Source organism: Pelodiscus sinensis, chromosome 2 (assembly GCF_052426305.1).
Source record: "Pelodiscus sinensis isolate ZL-2025 chromosome 2, ASM5242630v1, whole genome shotgun sequence".
NCBI lineage: Eukaryota > Metazoa > Chordata > Testudines > Trionychidae > Pelodiscus > Pelodiscus sinensis.
Window position 1 is genome coordinate 150,436,852 of NC_143053.1, and position 19,480 is coordinate 150,456,331.

The window sequence follows — 19,480 nt, forward strand, 5'->3', positions numbered from 1 at the left end:
CTGTCTGCACAATTTATGAATCCTGACATTATTAGATTAAGAAGCTGCTACTATGAAAATTACTGTATCGTGAATACATCTCTATGTGTATATCCATCATGAGCTGGCAGGGCTGTGTCACATCTCTGCCAGACAGGGACAACAGTGGATCTTTAGCACTCAGTGACCATCTATTCAAGGTAAAGTATTTTAGAAGAGTGGGTTTACTCCAGTTTCCTAGTCCAATATGAATGGAGAAGGAAAAGAGAGAGCAGTGGGCCGGCGCTTACCGTGTGCCATGTGCCCGGGGCCAGGCCATCCCCGAGCACCTGGCGGGCGCCTGCAAATGCCCGCGGGCACCGTGGTGGGGACCACGGGTATAGAATATGGCATTCACTTACTCAGCAAGTCTGTTCTGCATTTGTGTTCAGAATATATCTGTTGACTTCAGTGACTAAAGTTCTCACTACCCTTTACAACTGCTAGTCTTGCAAAACCAACACAGCTAAGAGTGACAGCAATATTCTATTCCTTGTATATCAACATAATGATTAACTGAATTCTCATCTGCTCGCGCTGTACAATTCTAACTGATGGCAATAAAACTGCTCAGGTTTTCCTAAAGGTATTCTTTGAATAAAGTGGGTTTCCAGAGATGCAAATGAGAACTTTACTAGCTTTACTAGTAATGATACATGAGAAGGCAAACACCCAGCCTGACTTCCAGATCCCACAGTGAATTTACAGGGCTGTTCACAAGTAAATAGATTTTTTAAACAAACAGGACATATTTAATAGAAAATTGATACTCAGTGATAGGGAACCCCATGATTTCATTTACAGTTGTTTTTCACAGAAAAGTCATTTCATGAATGGCATATTTAATAAGAAGCAGTTTCTTAAATGACACAGCATTATGCTACCATAGGCCTCATGAAATGTAAGAAAGCATAGTAGGGAGCTAGTGCCTCAAAATTACAGTTTAGTGAGGTTTACAATTCCCGTTCACTTGGACTTTTGGAGAAAAAGTCTCTTCTCCCTGGACTACTGAATATTTGCCTACTGAAACTTCTGCTGCTGCACTCTGAATACAACAGTCAAGCTCAGCCTAGTTTACTAATCCTTATAGCTATCTATTCAGTCTCCTGATTTTGCAAGGATACTCCAAATCCGTTGAAATACTTTGTGAGGAAAAGCAGCTATACCTGACTATTTAAAAGAAAGAGGGCAGTTAGGGAGTGAAGGAGAGGAAAGAATTTGCCTTTACACCATGTTTCTTAAACTTAAGACCAAGGATCACCAAACCATTTTTTTTTATGAGGAACACCAAGGATTTTTTGTTGAGCAACCAAAAAAAAAAAAAAATGGGGGGGGAGGAGGCTATTGTCCAAAAAAAAAAGGTCACCTGCCCCTTTAAGGACGGCCATTTTGAACTCTGTTCTTTGTGGCACACCTCCGACTGCCGCAGAACACAGTTTAAGAAACACTGCTTTACACTCTCTCTCCTTTGTTTTAATTTTTTGAAGCAAGAAGCTCTTGCTCATTAGAGGAAAAAAAAAAAGCTTTCCATGAAGTTACTATCATGAAAGCCCTTCCTAAAGAAAATATAAAACCTCTTAGCTTTTCCCATTTATTGGAATGTTCATTTCCTCTAGTGGGAAACAGAACCATGCTGCATTCTTCTCTTTCTAATAGAGTTGGATAGAAATCCACTAAATCTTGCTCTGCTTGTACAGACTGACTCATTGGGGGCCCTGTGGAACTGCATGTCTGAGAGGAAATAGTGATTATTTCCTTGTATAAGCTCGAATTCATTCTCTCTGGTGAATCCTGATATGGAATAATTCAACAGCTAAAACAGCATTAGCTATGTACTCTGAATGACAGCCACGAGTCCCTTAGCTTCCTTGCCACATATACAAGTTGAAACTCTCTTAACCAGGATTCTCTGGTCTGGCAACATCCATAGTCCAGCACATATGTTGCAGGACCAGGGAATACTGGGGAAGGCCCAGCAGCATGGATCCCTGCAGGGCTGGCACAGCAGTGGGCTGCCCACAGCGAGCTGATGGTGGGGCCACCCAGCACATGGCAGAAGGGCTGCCCAGTGGAGTTGGGAGACCTGGAGCGTGGCTGCCCAGTGGGGCTGGGAGCTGTGGTAGCTAGGTGGGGTAAGGAGCCACGGCGCACAGCTGCTTGGCGGTTACCAACACTCCAGTGCAGCATGCGTAGCTGCCCTGCAGGTCCTGGAGCCCCAGTGCCCTGCACATAGCTACACAATGCCTCCCAGAGCCATGGCAGCAATGGCTGGCCATCACGAAATGGGGAGCAGGCTGGGAGACCAGTGAGCCAGGCCAGTCTAGGGGGGCTGGTAGCAGGGGTCCAAAAATATTCTTCCCTGGTACAGCAAAATCCCTCATCCAGGACTGGTCAGGTCCCGAGAGTGCTGGACCAGGGAGGTCCAACCTGTATTCCCATAGGGCTAATCTATACTTAAAAAGCTACAACAGCACAGCTGTGCTACTGCAGGTGCATCCTTTTAGTACTCCAGCATAAATGCTACTAGGGATGTGAACGAGTAGTCAAGTAGTTGACTACCCGATAAGCAGGAGCTGGCTCAATTCCTGGTCCCCTGTCGGGTCTCAGGAGAATAGCTTAAGCCACTGCTCTATCCCTTTAAAAATGCCAAGTGGCAACAGAGAATGGGGGGTGGGGCTTGTGCTGAGAGAAACCCAAGGGACTGGCTGCTGCTGCTCTGTCCCTTTCAGAATGCAGAGTGACAGTCTGGGGACGGGGGGTTGTCCTGAGATCCAGAAGTGAGCACTGTAACTACCTTTCTCTAACGACTAGTCGAGTAGTAGATGGAAATTCCACTGACTACTTGACTAGCAAATTAACCGCTACTTAACATCCCTAGATGCTACCTGTGGTAGCTAGGTCAATGGAAGAAGTCTTCTGTTGACCTAGTGCAGTTTACACTGGGAGTTAGGATGTCATAGCTACGTCTCTCAGGAGGTGCATTTTTCACACCGCTGAAAAGTGTACCTTTATGATGTAAATTCATCGTGTACACCAGACCTTCGCTTACTGTTTTTCTGAAGCTACCGAACAGACTCATGCAGCTCTAAGAAAACTGAGGGCTGATCTACAGCTCTGTCTCTTAGAGGTATGAAAAATCCACAGCGCCGAGAGATCCACGTACACCAAACTAACCCCCAGTGTAGACAGCGCTAAATTGATGGAAAGATTCTTTGTTGACCTAACTACTGCCTTCATGGAAGTGGATTAACTATGATGGGAGAAGCCTTAGCACTGTGGTGAGCATTTACACTGAAGTTCTGCTGTAGCTGTTCTACTACAGTGTTTTAAGTTTCGGCATAGCCTCAATCTCTGAGAAGTCAAATGCTTGAAATTTTGCTGTCCAAAACAATTCTATATCTTTTACGCAGGGATAAAAATTCCATTTTCCAAAGTGTGGTATTATACAAGATGTCAAGTGATACTTCTTCACTTTCACAGCCAGTACACCATATCACATAATAAACAGAGCCAAATAATACCTTTCATGTTAACACTTTACAAAATAACTAATCCTCAAAACACCCTGTGAGAGAAGTAAATTAGTATCCCATTTTACAGACTGGGAAATGAGGCAGAAAGCTTTTGACTTGACCTGGTTCACAGAAGATATCAGATTGGGGAATTATGCTAACAAATTCCTCTTCTATTCTTCAGCATACCCCAAAAGTCGTTGTCTTCTATGTTCTGGTGTCTGACCAATTTTTTTTAAAGTCTTAAAAATGGTACATCTAAGTTCATAGGAAATTCAGGGTTTATATAGAAAGGTGGAGTAAAATGTGATGATGGTGTTAGTGAGATGGAAGGAAGGAGTTGTAGGAACGAACACTGTGAAGAAAAGAAGGAAGCTTGATTGTCCTTCAAGAGGTCTCTGAGCTAAATCTGTCCACTTTCACCATCCATGAGCTCCATTTGCAGTCTTCTTGACATGCACATTGTAGCTATTATGTGCTTCAGAATGCCGTTTTGACCTTTGATGAAGGTCCAAGGACTCAAACTAAGAAAACTACACCTAAGAAATAAATTTCTACATATACAGAAAAAATAGTAAGATACTGTTGATATGCAGACAGAAAAAACCCTATTTATTAGAGTTTTTCATTAATATTCTCTCCTTTGTGAAACATTGTCTTTCTATTTATTTTGTAAGTTTCTCAGGCCATACCACACACATGGAAGTGCTGTTAGCACAAAAACCACAAAATCAGTTAACAGTTCGTCACAATGCCAAACACATCTCTCCTTCTACTAAAAAGGGATAAGTTTCATTCTTAGGATGTCAGAACATATTTACCTAGCTGAAACCAAGTTCCTCTTCCTTATCACAACTATATGCTTAAAGAAACAAGGATCAGCAAACAATTACTGTTCAAATGATTGAATGAGTTAAGTATTCTTTCTACCCATACATAAGGAAAATTAACTTCAAAATGTGCTTTGTGCCCGGCATAACCCAATAAAACTACACAGATCATGAGATAAATCAGAACATCTACTGACAATATTTTAATTCTAACAAACAATATTATTTCAGTTTAAAAGAACAGAAGTTTTATATTTTTCCTTATAACCTTAGGCTATTTTATGTAGAAAAATACTTGAACAATACTTATGCCAACACAGTCAATTTTTTTTCACTTTTTAAAACTAAAATATATACAAGCCACAAAGAATGTGTGTCACAATACCTTATTTTAAGGATGTTGAGTTATGGTTAATTTACTAGTCGAGTAGTCAATGGAATTTCCATTGACTATTCGATAGGCACTTGTACATTTTGAAGGAGGAATGTGAAAGAGCCCCACCCCAGTGAGGAGGAATACGGAACTCCGCATGCAGCCTGGAGCCAGCGGGAAATCCCACTGACTCTGGGCTGCATGCCATGTGTCAGCTTTGAAATGCACAAGACTCCCCAGAGGGGGAACTCTGAGTCCTCCACTGACCCCAGGCTCCATCCTGTGCGGCCACTTAGAATGCTCAAGAGCCCCCATTGGACACTCAAAGCCGGCACACAGCATGCAGCCCAGAGTGAGCGGGATTTCCCGCTGGCCCTGAACTTCATGCAAAATTCTGCATTCCTCCTTTGAAATGTACAAGAGCCCCAGTAGAGGCTCTTGTACATTTCAAAGGAGGAATGTGGAAGTGCCTGTCGACTAGTTGAGTAGTCGATGGAAATTCCATCAACTACTCGACTAGTCAATTAATTGCTAGTTAACATCCTTAGAGTGTACATTGGGAAAAGGGGTCTTACTATACAATGCTTGGGAGTTTAGTAGAAAAGATACCCCACCAGTGACAATGTAACCCACACAGGGATGTAAAATCCCATTTAACTGGCCAACCATCTGAATGTAATGTATAACAGATTAACTCCGTGGTCCTCAACACAGTGCTTGGTGGGGGGAGCGCCGGTCCTGGGCGCGCGGTGCTTTCGGGGGGGAGGGAGCGCTGGCCCCGGGCGCACGGCGCTTGCGGGGGGGGGAGGGAGGGCCGGCCCCGGGCGCGCGGCGCTTGCGCGGGGGGGAGGGAGCGCCGGCTCCGGGCGCGCGGCCCTTGGAGGGGGCACCGGCCCCGGGCACGTGGCTATGGGGGGGCCCCGGCCCCGGGCATGCAGCTGGGGGGGGGGCGCCCCCGGGCACGCAGCTATGGGGGGGGGCGCCCCCGGGCACACAAGTGTCCCCGCCCTCTGGCGCCCGGCGGGCGAACGGCCACGCCCCCTGGCGCCCGACAACCTCAAAAGGTTGGGGACCACTGGATTAACTGATGAAAGTGTGGTTGGGTAAGGGGAAGTGCTCCAGTACAATTGGGCTGGAGTGCCCCTGCCTGCAGCATGCAGACAGGAGCTGCTCCAGCCAGGCTCCACCTTCAAGAGGCTTACTGGTTAACCATTCCCATCCCTAGCTAGGTGTGGTGCACTGTCTGGAACGAGACCACTTACAGTGAGAATAATGAATCTGCTCTATAGCTTTAGCTAATAGTCAGATGGTTTTTAGCCCATGCGATAGAGGCTCATGCACTAAGTTCCAGAGGTGACTGGTTTGATTCCACCCACAGATGACGGAGTCTGACAATGTTACACCATCATTAGTACTAATAAACTGGCAGTAACATTAGCATATGCAAAGATCTAGCAGTTTCTAGAATTTTTTAACTCTGTTATTCCCTACTTTGCAGAGAAATTATGACAGTAAGTATAATCAAGACTGTGAAGAACTCAGATATTATGGTAATTGATGGGAAGAGGGGCATGTAAGTACAAACTGTCTAGCTACTGAAGCCCTGTCTACACCAGACAATCTGGGGCAGGTCAGTAGTAACCAACAAGCATTACCATCAGTGGCTACTGAGTGGCCTGTGTAAAATGAACTGGGGAGCTCAGTTCCTAGTTGACTGTGATCCACATAAAAGAAAAACCTCCAAAATTAATATCTTTACTGACACAAAGTTACCCCACTCCTCCCATAAAAATATTCATGTTCCTCATAGCTCAGGGCCATGAGAGAGCTTGCACTGCCTCTGCCCATGTTATCAGATACCTTTCATGAACACCAGTAGTAATTTCCAAACTATGAATCACTATAATCAGACATCAGTCCATTTCTCTTCATCAATTGTATATGGGTAGGAATCAGATGACAATCTTCCTTTTTTTAAATCTCTAGTCTAAAATTACTATCAACACATAAAGAATGAAGATGTGGAAACATTGGTTTTGTCACTCACATAGGCCCAAATTACCCTCTTTTCCTTCACTATTCAGGTATTTTCATTAAGACATACTAAGTTTAGAAATGCACCATATACGACAGTAAACAGAAGTAATACTTTCAAAATAACAGGCTTGTTTAAAAGATTCAGAATAGCTATTTTGGGATACCAGACGTATCCTGAAATAGCACCGCAGAAAGGGGGAGGGAAGATAGGGGATAGCGGAAAAAAGTAGATGAAAAATATATTAAAATACCTATATTTTCAAGTGGGGATTTGATTTCTAGCTATTGAACCAAATCGCCAACATCAGCAGAGTAGTAGCTATATCCAATAGCAAGAAATGCCTTCCAAAAATAGAATTTCTTTTAAAAAAGAGCTGTATTTTAAATGTGGGTTGGGAGGGATCAGTAAAGGGAGAAGAAAGTGTGAGAAGATACAGTCTAGAGAGAAACCTGAAACTAAATCTCTCTATTACACCAACGATTCCTTCCCAAAACTACTGGTACAAGACTTCCCGCATTCATACAAACATAGTATAAGCAACAAACAAGCCTTATCTGAGCAGGTGTTTGGATATTGCCCACTAGGCATTATGCCTAGAGTGCTGCCTCTCTTAGGGTTATGACCCTGGGTAAGAGGAAGCACACCTATCAGTTATTTGCCTAATTTAAAAGATAATAGAATCATCCCTCACTCAAAAGTCTACATGCAAGGCTCATTACTGAGGAAAAACAGTAAACATATTAAGGATCTGCATTCTACTAAAGAGCTTTGCAGCAGTATTACTATTTCAAATTACTGACACGATTATTTGTGTTTTTAATTCCACTTATATAAAAATAATCTTTCATCTGGAAAGTTCGAGGTCTCATTTTCATGTTGTATCACATTATGGTTCTAAGTAATTACTAATAAATATGGAAATATAAAGTTGTTGTGTTTGTTGGGTTTTTTTTCCTTTATTTTCTTGTAGATATGATCTGCCCCAAAGAAAATATTTGCTAAGTTTACTGTTGATAAATTACTCACTGCTTAATGATATGCAAAATGTTTACTTGCAAAAAACAGACAATCTTTGGGAAATAAGGTTTTTCTTCTCGTTTGACATCACAGTAGAAAAGTCCAAAATAAAACTGCAGCATTTACAAACTAATGATAGTTAATAAAAATATTGATTGACACTCTCAAAAAGAGAAATGTCCTGCAGCCTAAGACAACTACAAAAATTCAAATCTGTCCAAATAAATTTAAAATTACTTCCTAATTCCCAGACAAGCTGCCAACCTGCATTTAGTAAAAGTTAATACATTTAGTATCACATCAGACTTGAGGCTGAAAATGAAAGTGGCTTCCACTCTTAGCACATGTCTAGATGTACAGCGCTATAGCAGATCTGAAAAAGAAATGGGTATTTTCTAACCACGCCTGGTAAGTTGCTAATTCTTCCTGAGTTCACATTCAATACAAATAAGCATCTTGGAAACATGTACATGGCTAATTGGGTATGATTGCACAGCAACATCGTTTAAAAAAAATCTTTTCATACAGCCATATTCAAAATCTAGTTTGTCCCTTCATAAATAACACTTTAAAAGATATACTAGTGTAACATGATTTTACTGTTTAGTTTCACTGATTCTTCAGTCTTCCAAGAAATATAATTCAATACAATGTTATGATTCTTTAATATGTGCCCTTATGCCTTCTTGAGTTTGAATTCTTGCTCTGTGTATAATATTTATCTGACTACAAACTCTTCAATGCAGGGTATTTAATCCTGCGCTGTTGGTTGGGGGTTTTATATTTGATGGTATTTCTACATTTATATTTGTCATATTTGAGGGGGTGTATACAAATAACATTTGTTAGTGTATTCCAACAATATTTTGAATCAATGTTTTCAGCGTATTTAGCTTCTTAAACCAGATCTTGAAATGTCATTATTTTTCTCTCTGAATATCTGTAGTTCCAAATGAATGAGGGAGGACGCTTAAGTTCATCGGTCATATATTATTAATACACTAATACGCAAATAATATTTCATGTTTTGTAAATTGAGTAGATGTATATGGCACTTTTCTTGGCAGGGATATATTAATAGGATGGAAAACAACATTTACTAAGGCATGATGCTAGAAGCTTTGGTGGCTTGATAAGATCATCAACAATGGACACAGACTGAACACCCAGGCAGACAGGCCAGAGGTTAATTCAGATGGACAGGCTAACGGTTAGTCCATTGGTGGGAAACTACTCCAGCCTGGCTGGGCCCACTGTGCCTCGAAGGAGGGGCTGCTCCAGCACCTTCGCCTCCCTCCCCACTCGCAGCATGGTGGGAAGTTAACCAGTTAAACCTACAGTTTAACCAGTTAATTTACAAAATATTTTATATCCCTACTTTAAACATTTCATTATTCCTCCCTCTCCTTTTTCATATTTTTATTCAAGCAAAGGAAAAAACAAATGTTTTGCAGAAAGCTCTGTTTCTTAAGAAGGTGACAAACACTAACGCATATAAGGCAATGCAATATCAATACATGTAATAAGTCAAACTGCAGGCTTCATAGTTTCAGTAGAGCAGGCTATCAACTTCGTGCATTTGTTTATTTTTTTAATCTCAGAGTGCGATCCACAAGTTGGATTGTGAGCATTTTTCCCATGTGTCTAAATGTATGATTCACACTGTTCTCTTAGTAATCGCCAATGACGTAATCAATCAATGTATGCATGTTTTTGAATGACAGTGATAAAACCCAGGAATTATTTGACTGGATTGTCACATAGATCTGATGTTTTATCAACATGTGCTCAATCCATATTAATACACTGAGTCTATTACTGGGGTTTAAGATTCCGGCCTCCCATCTCACAGCGGTGAAAATCCATATCAAGGCTATTGCATGGAAATGAAGTGATTCTTTAACTTTGGGGAAGATCTGCGGAGGAAGCAGACAGATCTATTTCCTGTGTTTCTTATGACTGAATGGCAAGAACCTTGCAGATGTCTCATCTGCCCCTCCTTTTTAGAAAATATTGGTAAGACTGAAGTAGAGACAGAAGAACTGGCCACCCTCTGGTGCTCCTGACAATCCTCCTAGGAGCAGTCCTCATCCAACTACCTAACCCCCTGAGTAACCTAAATGCCCTTTCGAGGAGCAGACATTCACTCAGAGTGTAAGTAGAAAAGTGGGGAGGGAGAAATCAGTTAGTCACTGGGGTTGGTGGGCCAGAGACAGCTGCTTAAGACACAAACCACAGTTAAGGAGAGTAGGTCAAAGTGCCAAGGCCATTTTGTGAAGCAAGAAAGGAAAATAAGATATTAGCACTAGGGCGTGGAAGAACAAGGAGACAAAGGGAATCAGAAAAAATTATGGGGAGCAAACGTGCCCTTACCTTCACCTTTCAAACACATTATTATAGTTATTCCCCTTCCCTCCCACTTGGTAAATTATCTAGTTCAACTGGCAACTCTCTGCAATAGAGGCCCTCTCATATCAAGCAAGACTTATATAAACAAAAAAAGTAATCATTATGTAATTAAAGAATTGATGTTATTAAAGATAAGCCAAAACAAAATACTGCTCCCTATAACTATTTTACTATACTGCAACCGTAATGCATTTAAAGTACTGCATATTTTAATATGCACTTTTACATGATTGATGGTTTTCATATACTGTTATAATTGTACAGAGTAACACAAAGTGCTACAAATATAACCAAGGTTGTAGGAAAATACTATAACGTAATTAAAGACTATTGAAATGAATACACTTGTGATTACACTAGAATGAATGACTTTAAACATTATTCAATTTGAATAGATAACTATACAAGTCTAGTGTTCCATTAATATTTCTTGCATTTCATTTTTATCAGGTTATCAAAAAACAACATCTATAACAAAACTAACTTTTGTGAATAAGTTTAAATGGGAAATATTATTTATTCATATTAATTCTCCAGTTGTTATTTTATAATAAAAGCATTATTTAATAATATAGTAATAGTATGGTCCTAACAATAATACAAAATTCTGCAGCTCAGAGACAAACTTGAATCAAAGGATTCTATTATATATTAGTCGATTTCACAACACATTTTTCTCAAATGAAGGAGTTTATTTTTACAAAAGATATGCTCAGGAAATAATGTAAGTGGCGGAGGAATGAAAAAGTGTTATACAGAGCCCTCTTCCTCCCCAATGATATTTACATATTGTATCAAGTCTAATGCTTGACAAATAATAAATCAGAGAGAGGCCAGCAATAGCAAAGTGTTTCTTAAAACACCAAAGTATTATTTTACATTTACATTTAATAAAAACAAGAGTTTACACTGTTGGTACACAGTTACATTAACACACCTATCATTATATTATTCATCCAAGAAAGAGCTACGGTACCATGAAAACTAATGACTAAAAGTACTAAGGAAATTTTTGTTATTCCTAAATGTTGCTATAGTAGCTGAAACAGTCATTAAAAAGATGTACCAAAAAGGAAGACAGATGTAACCCACTTGAAAACATTTCACGGATTTAAAATATTTTGTCTTTTCCATTTATTTGATCACTAAATATAATATTTTATAGCACACCACACCACACCACACACCTTCTCTGTAGTTATATTTTTGGCAACCAAGAGATTATTTTTATTACAGCAAGGTGATTTTTAGTAAAGGAATGTTTATGACCGATCAACCTGAGTTGACAGCTAGCATTTTATAGCACAGAAGTAGCCACGTTATGATGAAGATGCACCAAATTAAAAATGTACATCCCCATTTTCAGAAGTCCAGAGCATCCACAACTTTGATTAAAATCAATAGAAAAGTTATGGGTACTCAGCTTTAAAAGCCAGGCCTTTTGAAGTGTTCATTTCCACTTGTGGATAAACCTACCAGAACACCACCAACATATTTTGTTTTTCTGTTCTCCATCCTTATTCTCGTATATAAAAGGTATGGCATCACCTACAGCTGCTTTTCTTTTGTTAAGTCATGAGAATCCTGAAGCAAGCTTTCTGAGAGAAAGAAGCTATTATTTTGATAAAAGTGAGCAAACAGCCTTCAATGAACCAACAGCCAAGTTGCAAGGCAAAGATTAAACAAATAATAGCCTCCTGTATAAGTATGGCCACACAAGAAATGCTAAATATGCTCTTGAAGCTTAATAATAGACAGCAAGAAAAGGCTGTTCTGATGTAGGTCTCTCCTTTCCTTCTCCCACATCATTTCATATAAGACATTCTAGATTTCAGACGTACACATATGATATCTGGTCAGCAGGAACTAATGACACTATTATACATTCTCCTTCCCGTGGGCAATCACCCTGCAGCAAAAGAACTGGTAAATTGCCACTCACTTCTTCACAACATGTCTAACCTTAACAGCATCTCTAAGATTCAATATGGGGCCCTGAGGAGCTGTGGGTATAAGCAGCAAGCTAGTGTATTATTCTATTTAGAAAGAATGCTTTCAAGGTACACATTTTTGTCTTAAAGATTTAAAAGCAATGGGAAAGTATGTATCAGTAAGCAATGCTCAAAATGTTATGTAAAACATTTAATATAGGAATTGGCTAAAATGCTGCGAACTATATTTCTTACTCTGTTTAGATTACGGTAGTGCAAAGTCCAGGGAAAATCAAAGATCAGAAATGAGGAGAGCTTGACCACATCAAAGACAGTGGAAGTGGGATATATATATATATATATATATATATATATATATATATATATATATATATATATATATGAATGAGGGAAGCGAGAGATATGGGCTGACTCACAAAATAATTTGGAAGCAGCAGCACTTAAGGTTGTACATAGAAGAAAAGAATAACAGAGGCCAGATGTTCAAGGCAGATGGATAAAATAAGATAAACATGATCAGGTACACAAGAAAGAAAGATGGTTTTGGTCACAATATTTTGTACAAAGTGAAAGAAAAAAGTTAAGAAGGAACAAGTGGAAACCATAGAAATAGTTATAGAAAGTGATAAAATAAGCAGGACTTGGACAAGAGAGTAGACAATAAGATTCTCAATTTAGGTGCTGTACCAAAATCTTAATGTTTCCCTTAGAACATTACTGAAGTCAACTTTACCAAATACCTACAGTTATCTATTTTAGACAGCTGGGCAACACAATAGAAAACTTGAAGCATCATTGAAACTATTGTTTGGAAAAGTGTAGGCTTAAGGGTATATTAAGGGATGAATTTTAGGGGTTAAAGGTTAACAAGGCAGACTAATAAAATGATAATTTTATGTTTTCCCCCACAATACGGAGTCCTTGCCATCATAAACAAAGATACCAATCTTTATAAAAAGTTGTAACTGTTACCTCCCTCCACCCCCAAAAAACCCTTAATCCACAATGCTGTTACTTCATGGACTGGAGCAATGCCTCTTTTATAATTTGTTTAACCATCATGGTGTTTTATGAAAAAGAGAAAAAGTGTGGAACAGATAAAGATATCATCTAAAATAAATCCTCTGCTGAATTAAGTAAGATGCTAACAGTCATTGTGAGCTCCTATAGGGTACGTCAAGACTGCAAGCCTCTTTCGAATGAGGCTTTTTCAAAAGATACTTTAGAAAAAAGCGTCTTTCGAAAAAGAGCATCTAGACTACAACCCGTACTTTCGAAAAAACAAGCCGCTTTTTCAAAAGAGAGCACCCAGGCAGTCAGGATTCTCTCTTTCAAAAAAGCACTGTTTGCATTACATAACACCTTTCTTCAAAAGAGCACTTTTGAAAAAAGGCAATATTCCTAGTAAAACGAGGTTTTCCGCAGTCAAAGAAACTGCCACATTCTTTCAATTTACTTTCGAAAGAACGCGGCAGCAGTCTAGACGCAGGTGAAGTTATTTCGAAAAAAGGGCCACTTTTTTCGAAAAAACCCTGTAGTCTAGACGCACTATAAAGTCCTCCACCACAACCTGTGGAGCAAAAGGAAGAGTTGCCAACAGTTCCATACTCCATCTGAGGACACACATACTATAGTCATGACAGACTTTAACCCATTATTTACAAGGAATTATGTTTTCTTGGTTGGAACATTACAATATTGGCCTGTCGGCTTCTCATTCTTTATTGGACCACATAAATATTTAAATTGAGAGAATAAGATTTCCTTTTATTTTCAACAGAAAAGAAACAGGGAGAGTGCCATTAGTTTATCATATTCAGAAGACATAGAAGAATTATTGATTAGGCACAATTGATCTGGTTTCATGTCCAGTCATGTTTTAACACTGTATGCTGTCTGAATAAACATGATTTTAAACAATAAGCAGGCAATATATATGTGAGTTCAAACAGAGTATAGCCTGAAACTAAAAATATATTTAAAACGAGGAGTCCTGTAGGACCGTTAAGACTAACAGATTTAAAAGGGCATTTATTAGGATATTCCAATTCATCTGACGAAGTGAGTTTTCCTATGAAAATGTATATCCTAAACTGTTAAGTCTCTAAGGAGCCACAGAATTCCTTGTTTTTTGAAGATACACTTGAGACTAAATATTTGAGACTAAATATTTATTGATCTTAATGTACATAAACTTCTGTAAGTATATCCTTAATACATTGATTTTACCCGATTCCTTATTCAAACTTTTCATTAGAAAACCATTCTGCTAAAAAGTAAAATTAGCACTATAATAAATTGTGATTCAGACCTAGAATATTATTCACTCTTTTCCTTTAGGAAATACCAAACTATCTTGAAAAATTATTTTAGTTTGAAAGGAAGAGAGCAATTACTAACATTCTTACATGAAGTAGATGTTCCACAAGCCTCTCCAGATGTCTCTAGCTGCACACCTCACATCTGACCTGCAACCCTGCTTTCTCTTGCCCAAAGACCATCATGGTGCCCAATACTATGTTGGGCAAGTGCACACACAGCACAAGTGGGTGCACACAAAATAAATAATAAAAAAACACCTTAGAATAAAAGTAAATATTCTGCTGAAATTAAACACACAGATACACAAATATAATGGAAAGGGGGTATTTTCTCATACTTTGGGTGCGTCAGCTGACTATTCAAAAGAACTACAGCACCACCACAAAGCGGGTGGGAGAAAATGAAAAGTTTCCAGATCTCTGGAATATTTACTTCTTGCGTGTACTCCCAGAAATTCTTAAATTTTTAAACTCACACTTGTAAGCTATTAAATATTTTTAATATTACTTGAATTTAAAAAAAACTCCTGAAACCATACCAGGTACAAATATAGTTAAATTTTAAAACCCTCACTGAAGAAGCCAGGAACAAGTTTAGAAATTTGTAATAATAAAAGAAAGAACAGCCCAAAAACAAAAAGAGAAATGTGGAACTTGCAAAATGTAGTATAATTTATTTAAAAAGACAGCTCTAATACTGCAATAGTTAACTCCCAGAAGTGTGGTGAGCAGTTCAAACTAACCCAACAATGGGCTGTCAAGAATTCAATTTTCAGCTGAACTCTGTTAAAGTCAAGGTATCTCTGAAGGCAGCAGATCCCAGTGGATCTCTCAGCAGCACGTTTCAGAGAGGTGCAGAGAATGCTGCCTACAGCCGGGTAAAGCTCAGAGAGACGTGCCTGTACAAGAATGTGAGGACCCTTATAGAGTTATCTAAGCTACCCCCTTATGCATTCATTGCTGAGAAAAGCCCCCGCAGTTCAAGAGAGATGTGCATGCCGGACAAGGAGAGAATTCTGCCTCAGCCACAAGGCAAAGAGCAAGGTTGGCACAGCCTGACACACAGCAATCCTGCAACTTCAGTCGGAAATGTCAGCCTGCACCTGGGTGTGTGACATTATCAGGCCTAAGACGGAGCCGTTTCTGCACAGGCTTATCGCCTGCCAGGGACCGCGAGGAAGTTGGGGGAGGGAGGAGATTCCTAAGCTTCCCCTCCCCACAACAGCGCTACACGGAGACCGATAACTCCCACCCCAACACACACAAGCACAACACACCGCCCCCGCCAGGACAAAGGGGCCTGAACCAGCCGCGCGACCCCCGCGACCAGCCCGGCCCCTTGCTTTTCCCCGCAGAGCTACAGGTGCGGACTGTGGGCGCGGTGACCGCCTCTTCCTGAACCGAGGCAGGGGAAACAGGAAAGCCAGAAATCCCGGGGGCAGCTACAGCTACAGCTCCCCCCCCCCCAATCCCTGCACCGCCCCCCATCAACACTTTCGGGGGGGGGGGGTCGCACACGGCATTAACACGAGCACGAAGCCATTACAATGGAGCAGCTCAGATGGGCGGGGGGAGGCGATGTCGGCTCCCCCTGCCTATGCAGCACGCCCCCAGCGGCCACGCACACGCCCCCCGCCCCCAGCGCCTTAGCCCAGGGATCGCGTCAGGCCCGGGGGTGGGGAGGGAGCAGGTGCAGCTCACCGGGGGAACAGGTGCGTGTCTCCTCCACACGCACAAACGCTGAGGCTGGTTTCTATGGGGGAGCTCCCGGGCACAGGAGACGAGCAACAGTGGCAGCCAGTCAAGTCACCTGGGAAAGGAGGGGGGGCCGGGGCATGCACGCTGGGGGGCCAGAGGCATGTCAAAGGGGAAGGAGGCAAGTGTGTGTTAGCAGAGGGGAAGCAACGCGGTATTAGGGCGGGGGGGGGGGCTGCAAGTGGGCAGCAGCGTGGGGTTGGTGGGGAGCTACACCGAGGGGTGGCTGCATCGCGGCATCCGGGGGATTGCACGGAGGGAGCTGCAGCGCGGTACCCGGGGAGCTCGGGAGGCAGCAACATAGGATTGGTGGGGAGTTGTAAGGGGGTGGGGGGGCTGGAAAGCGGTACTTACCGGCAGCTCCACGTTGACGTCGGTCCCGTCCAGCAGGAGGACCCGGCACTGCAGCGCCGCTTTGGTGTCCCCGGCCACCGGGATGTGGACGGCGGCTCCGACGCTGTGCCCGGCTACCCCGGGGTGCGGGGAAGCGGGGAACCCCTCCGCGGCGACGGCTCCTCTCAGCCCCCCGTCCCGCTCGTCCCCCGCCCCAAAGGCGCCTCCTCGCCCGGCTCCACGTCCTGCTCCTCGCCCGTGGCGCTGCATCGACCGCCGGCCAAAGGTCCTGCGCAGGAACCGCAGCATCCTGGGGGCGCCCTGCCCGGCCGCTCACACCCCCCGAGCCCGCAGCTCCGCGCCCAGCTCCGGGGAGCCTCCCAGCGCAACCCAGCAGCGCCGCCCGCCGGGAGCCAGGCACCCGGGCCAGCCCTCCCCGGCTGCCAGCTCCGCCCTCTGCAGCGCCGCCCGACTGAGAGAAGGGGGCGGGGGAGATGCGGCCCCTCCTGCAGCGGGAGCCGCGCCGCGGGGCGCCCAGGGGCAGCGCTGAGGCGGAGCGCGATGCAACCTGTAGCGGCGGTTCCTGGAGGAAAGGTCCCGCGGTGGCTGCTCGTGCACTGGCCCCGCTTTAGCCCCGGCTCCTGCCTTGCGAGTCCGCGCCGCCGCCTTGGAGCGCTGCTCGCCCCGCGGGGGCGCCTGGCTCCCACCTTCCCTGCGCTCCGGCAGGGCGCGCACACTCCCGGGCTGGGGAGGGCGCCTGCGCCGGGACTACCCCCGCTCCACCTCCGGCCAGGGTGGGCAGCGGCCGGGCTGGGCGGGCCGGGGAGGCGGAAAGCCGGAGGGCAGCCTGTCACCTGCCAGGGCGAAAGTCCCACCTGACCTGCCCTGTGCCACTGAAGGGTCGCTGCGCGCTGCTGACCGGGGGGCGGCGCCGGGCCCGCTGGTGCGTGCCCCCAGCCCGACCTTACAAAGTTAGGAGGGAGGAGGGGGAAAATTAGGCGCTGGGTAGTTGTATGTGATTTAGGCCTTGCAACTCCGCACTGTTATTTCACTAATCCCCCTTCCAGTCTCGGGCTGCCCTGTCTCTTCGTCCCTCACTCCCGCCTCCTCCCCTTACTCTTGCCCTCTCCGCCAGTGGCGCTTCTACGACCGAGGGGCAGTTGTGCTGTTAACTGCTACAAATGCAGGATCAGCGGGTGAGGCTAGGGACCCTGGTCCTGCGTCTGCCCTTCGTCCTCTGTACTTGCTCCCTGTTGGGTGCAAAGGCTTCAGATCAAAGGGACAGCGGCACCAGCGACTGGCAGGGCAGTTTGGTAAATCAATCGCCGTACTGTAATCCGAGGTTACATCAGGAAAACTTTTCACTTTTTTCCTACTATTCAGAAACCCCTTAATCCAGCCAGAAGCCCCTCACAGATTCACACACACACACGTCCTCGGTATCACTCTCTTGCCTTACTGCCCCCAAAAAAGTGCATACAAGCCCTCACATTGAAAGGCTGTAGCTTACACAGCTACAGGCTACTACTAAGTGACTTGGGATAGTAATAAACCTATGGGAGGGGAATATAATATCTAGACACTTAGGAAAAAGTTAAGGACCACACACAGAAGAGATAAGGGAAAGTGAACTGAGAAAGTGAGTGAATAAAAAATGAGGGCAGCAGGAAATAATAAAATATATGTGCTGTATTTTTGAAAGCAGTCCAAGCCATCTGAGAAGGACCTGGTATCTGTTCACAGCAATAGGATGGCTCAAGGACATGCACGGTACATCTTGTATCCAGGATAGTGCTAGAGAAGGGACACTTGGGAACGCCTTGTTAAAATTTTACTAAATAATTGAAAAGAAGATAAGAAAAATTTCTCTCAGATGAAATGTACCCCTCCTTTAAACACTGATAAATCATTCCTACAAAAATCACATTCTTGGAACACACAAAAATACTTCTGGAGGGCATTTGCTTTCAGAATCACCACTGACTGGTATTTTTTTAAAAACAATGAGAAGTTCTGTGGCACCTTAGAGACTAACAGAAGTATATATAGCATCATGGGCAAAAACCACTTCATCAGATGATCAGCTGGAGAGAAATAACAGGAAAAGGAAGGGAAAAAGGCATGTTAATTGAAACTGGTGCTAATTAGGTTAATTAAGTGGGCTGGAAATGTCCCATGGGTGATCAGTGAAGGTAGGGCTGAAGGAGGAAACCCCTCATCTCTGCTGAGGCCTTGGCCCCCTAAGGGAGCTAAGCTGTCTCCCTGCCCCCACCACAGGGAGGGAGGCAGGGCAGCGCGTCCCCTATTACTATAGGGAGGGGAGAAGGGTGGCTGGGTGCACACGTCTCCCCAGCCCCAGAGCACAGGGAGGGCGGGCGCTAGGGGCAACAACACTCTGCCCCCAGAACACCTACAGTAGGTGTTCTGGGGGAGGAGTGTGGGTGGAATCAGGCTAGCTGTTTGGGAAGGCAATGCCTTCCCCTGCCTATCTTTTTGGATACCCATGAAGTGTCCCATACTTAGCGTTTGGTGTAAATATGAGGTGTTAAAGGCAGGGAAGACTGGCTTTATAATGGGATATTCCTTAGGCTATGTCTACGCTACAGGCTTCTTGCACAAGAACTTGTAGAGTGTCCACGCTATAAGCCTGTTCTTGCACAAGAATGTTTACAGTAGATCATCAGAAGAGAGAGCTTTTTGCACACAAGTTATTCCTCTTTCTACAAGGAATAAGCTAGTGTGGACGGGAACAGGGGTTTCTTGTCCTATGGCTAAAAATGTCCATCAGAACTTTCTTGTGCAAGAGAGTATCCACACTGCCATGGACGCTCTTGCGCAAAAGCATATCTCTTGCGCAAAAGCTTCTTGCACAAGAAGCCTGCAGGGTAGACATAGCTTTAATGTCTTCATTCAAGCCCAGGG

General features: G+C 43.3%; 1 protein-coding gene across 3 annotated transcripts in view; it reads right to left on the reverse strand.

Annotated features, from left to right (window-relative positions):
* The window catches only part of EPB41L4B (erythrocyte membrane protein band 4.1 like 4B), a 266,752-nt gene extending 248,840 nt beyond the window's left edge, over positions 1 to 17,912 (reverse strand). For 2 of the 3 annotated variants that reach the window (XM_075921605.2, XM_089776480.1), the window contains exon 1: positions 16,580 to 17,912. In XM_075921605.2, coding sequence (XP_075777720.1) covers positions 16,580 to 16,867 — 288 coding nt within the window. In that variant the 5' untranslated portion in view covers positions 16,868 to 17,912. The remainder of the gene's footprint in view (positions 1 to 16,579) is intronic. The other variant, XM_075921604.2, reaches the window with a different exon arrangement.
* Positions 17,913 to 19,480: the final 1,568 nt, after the last annotated feature.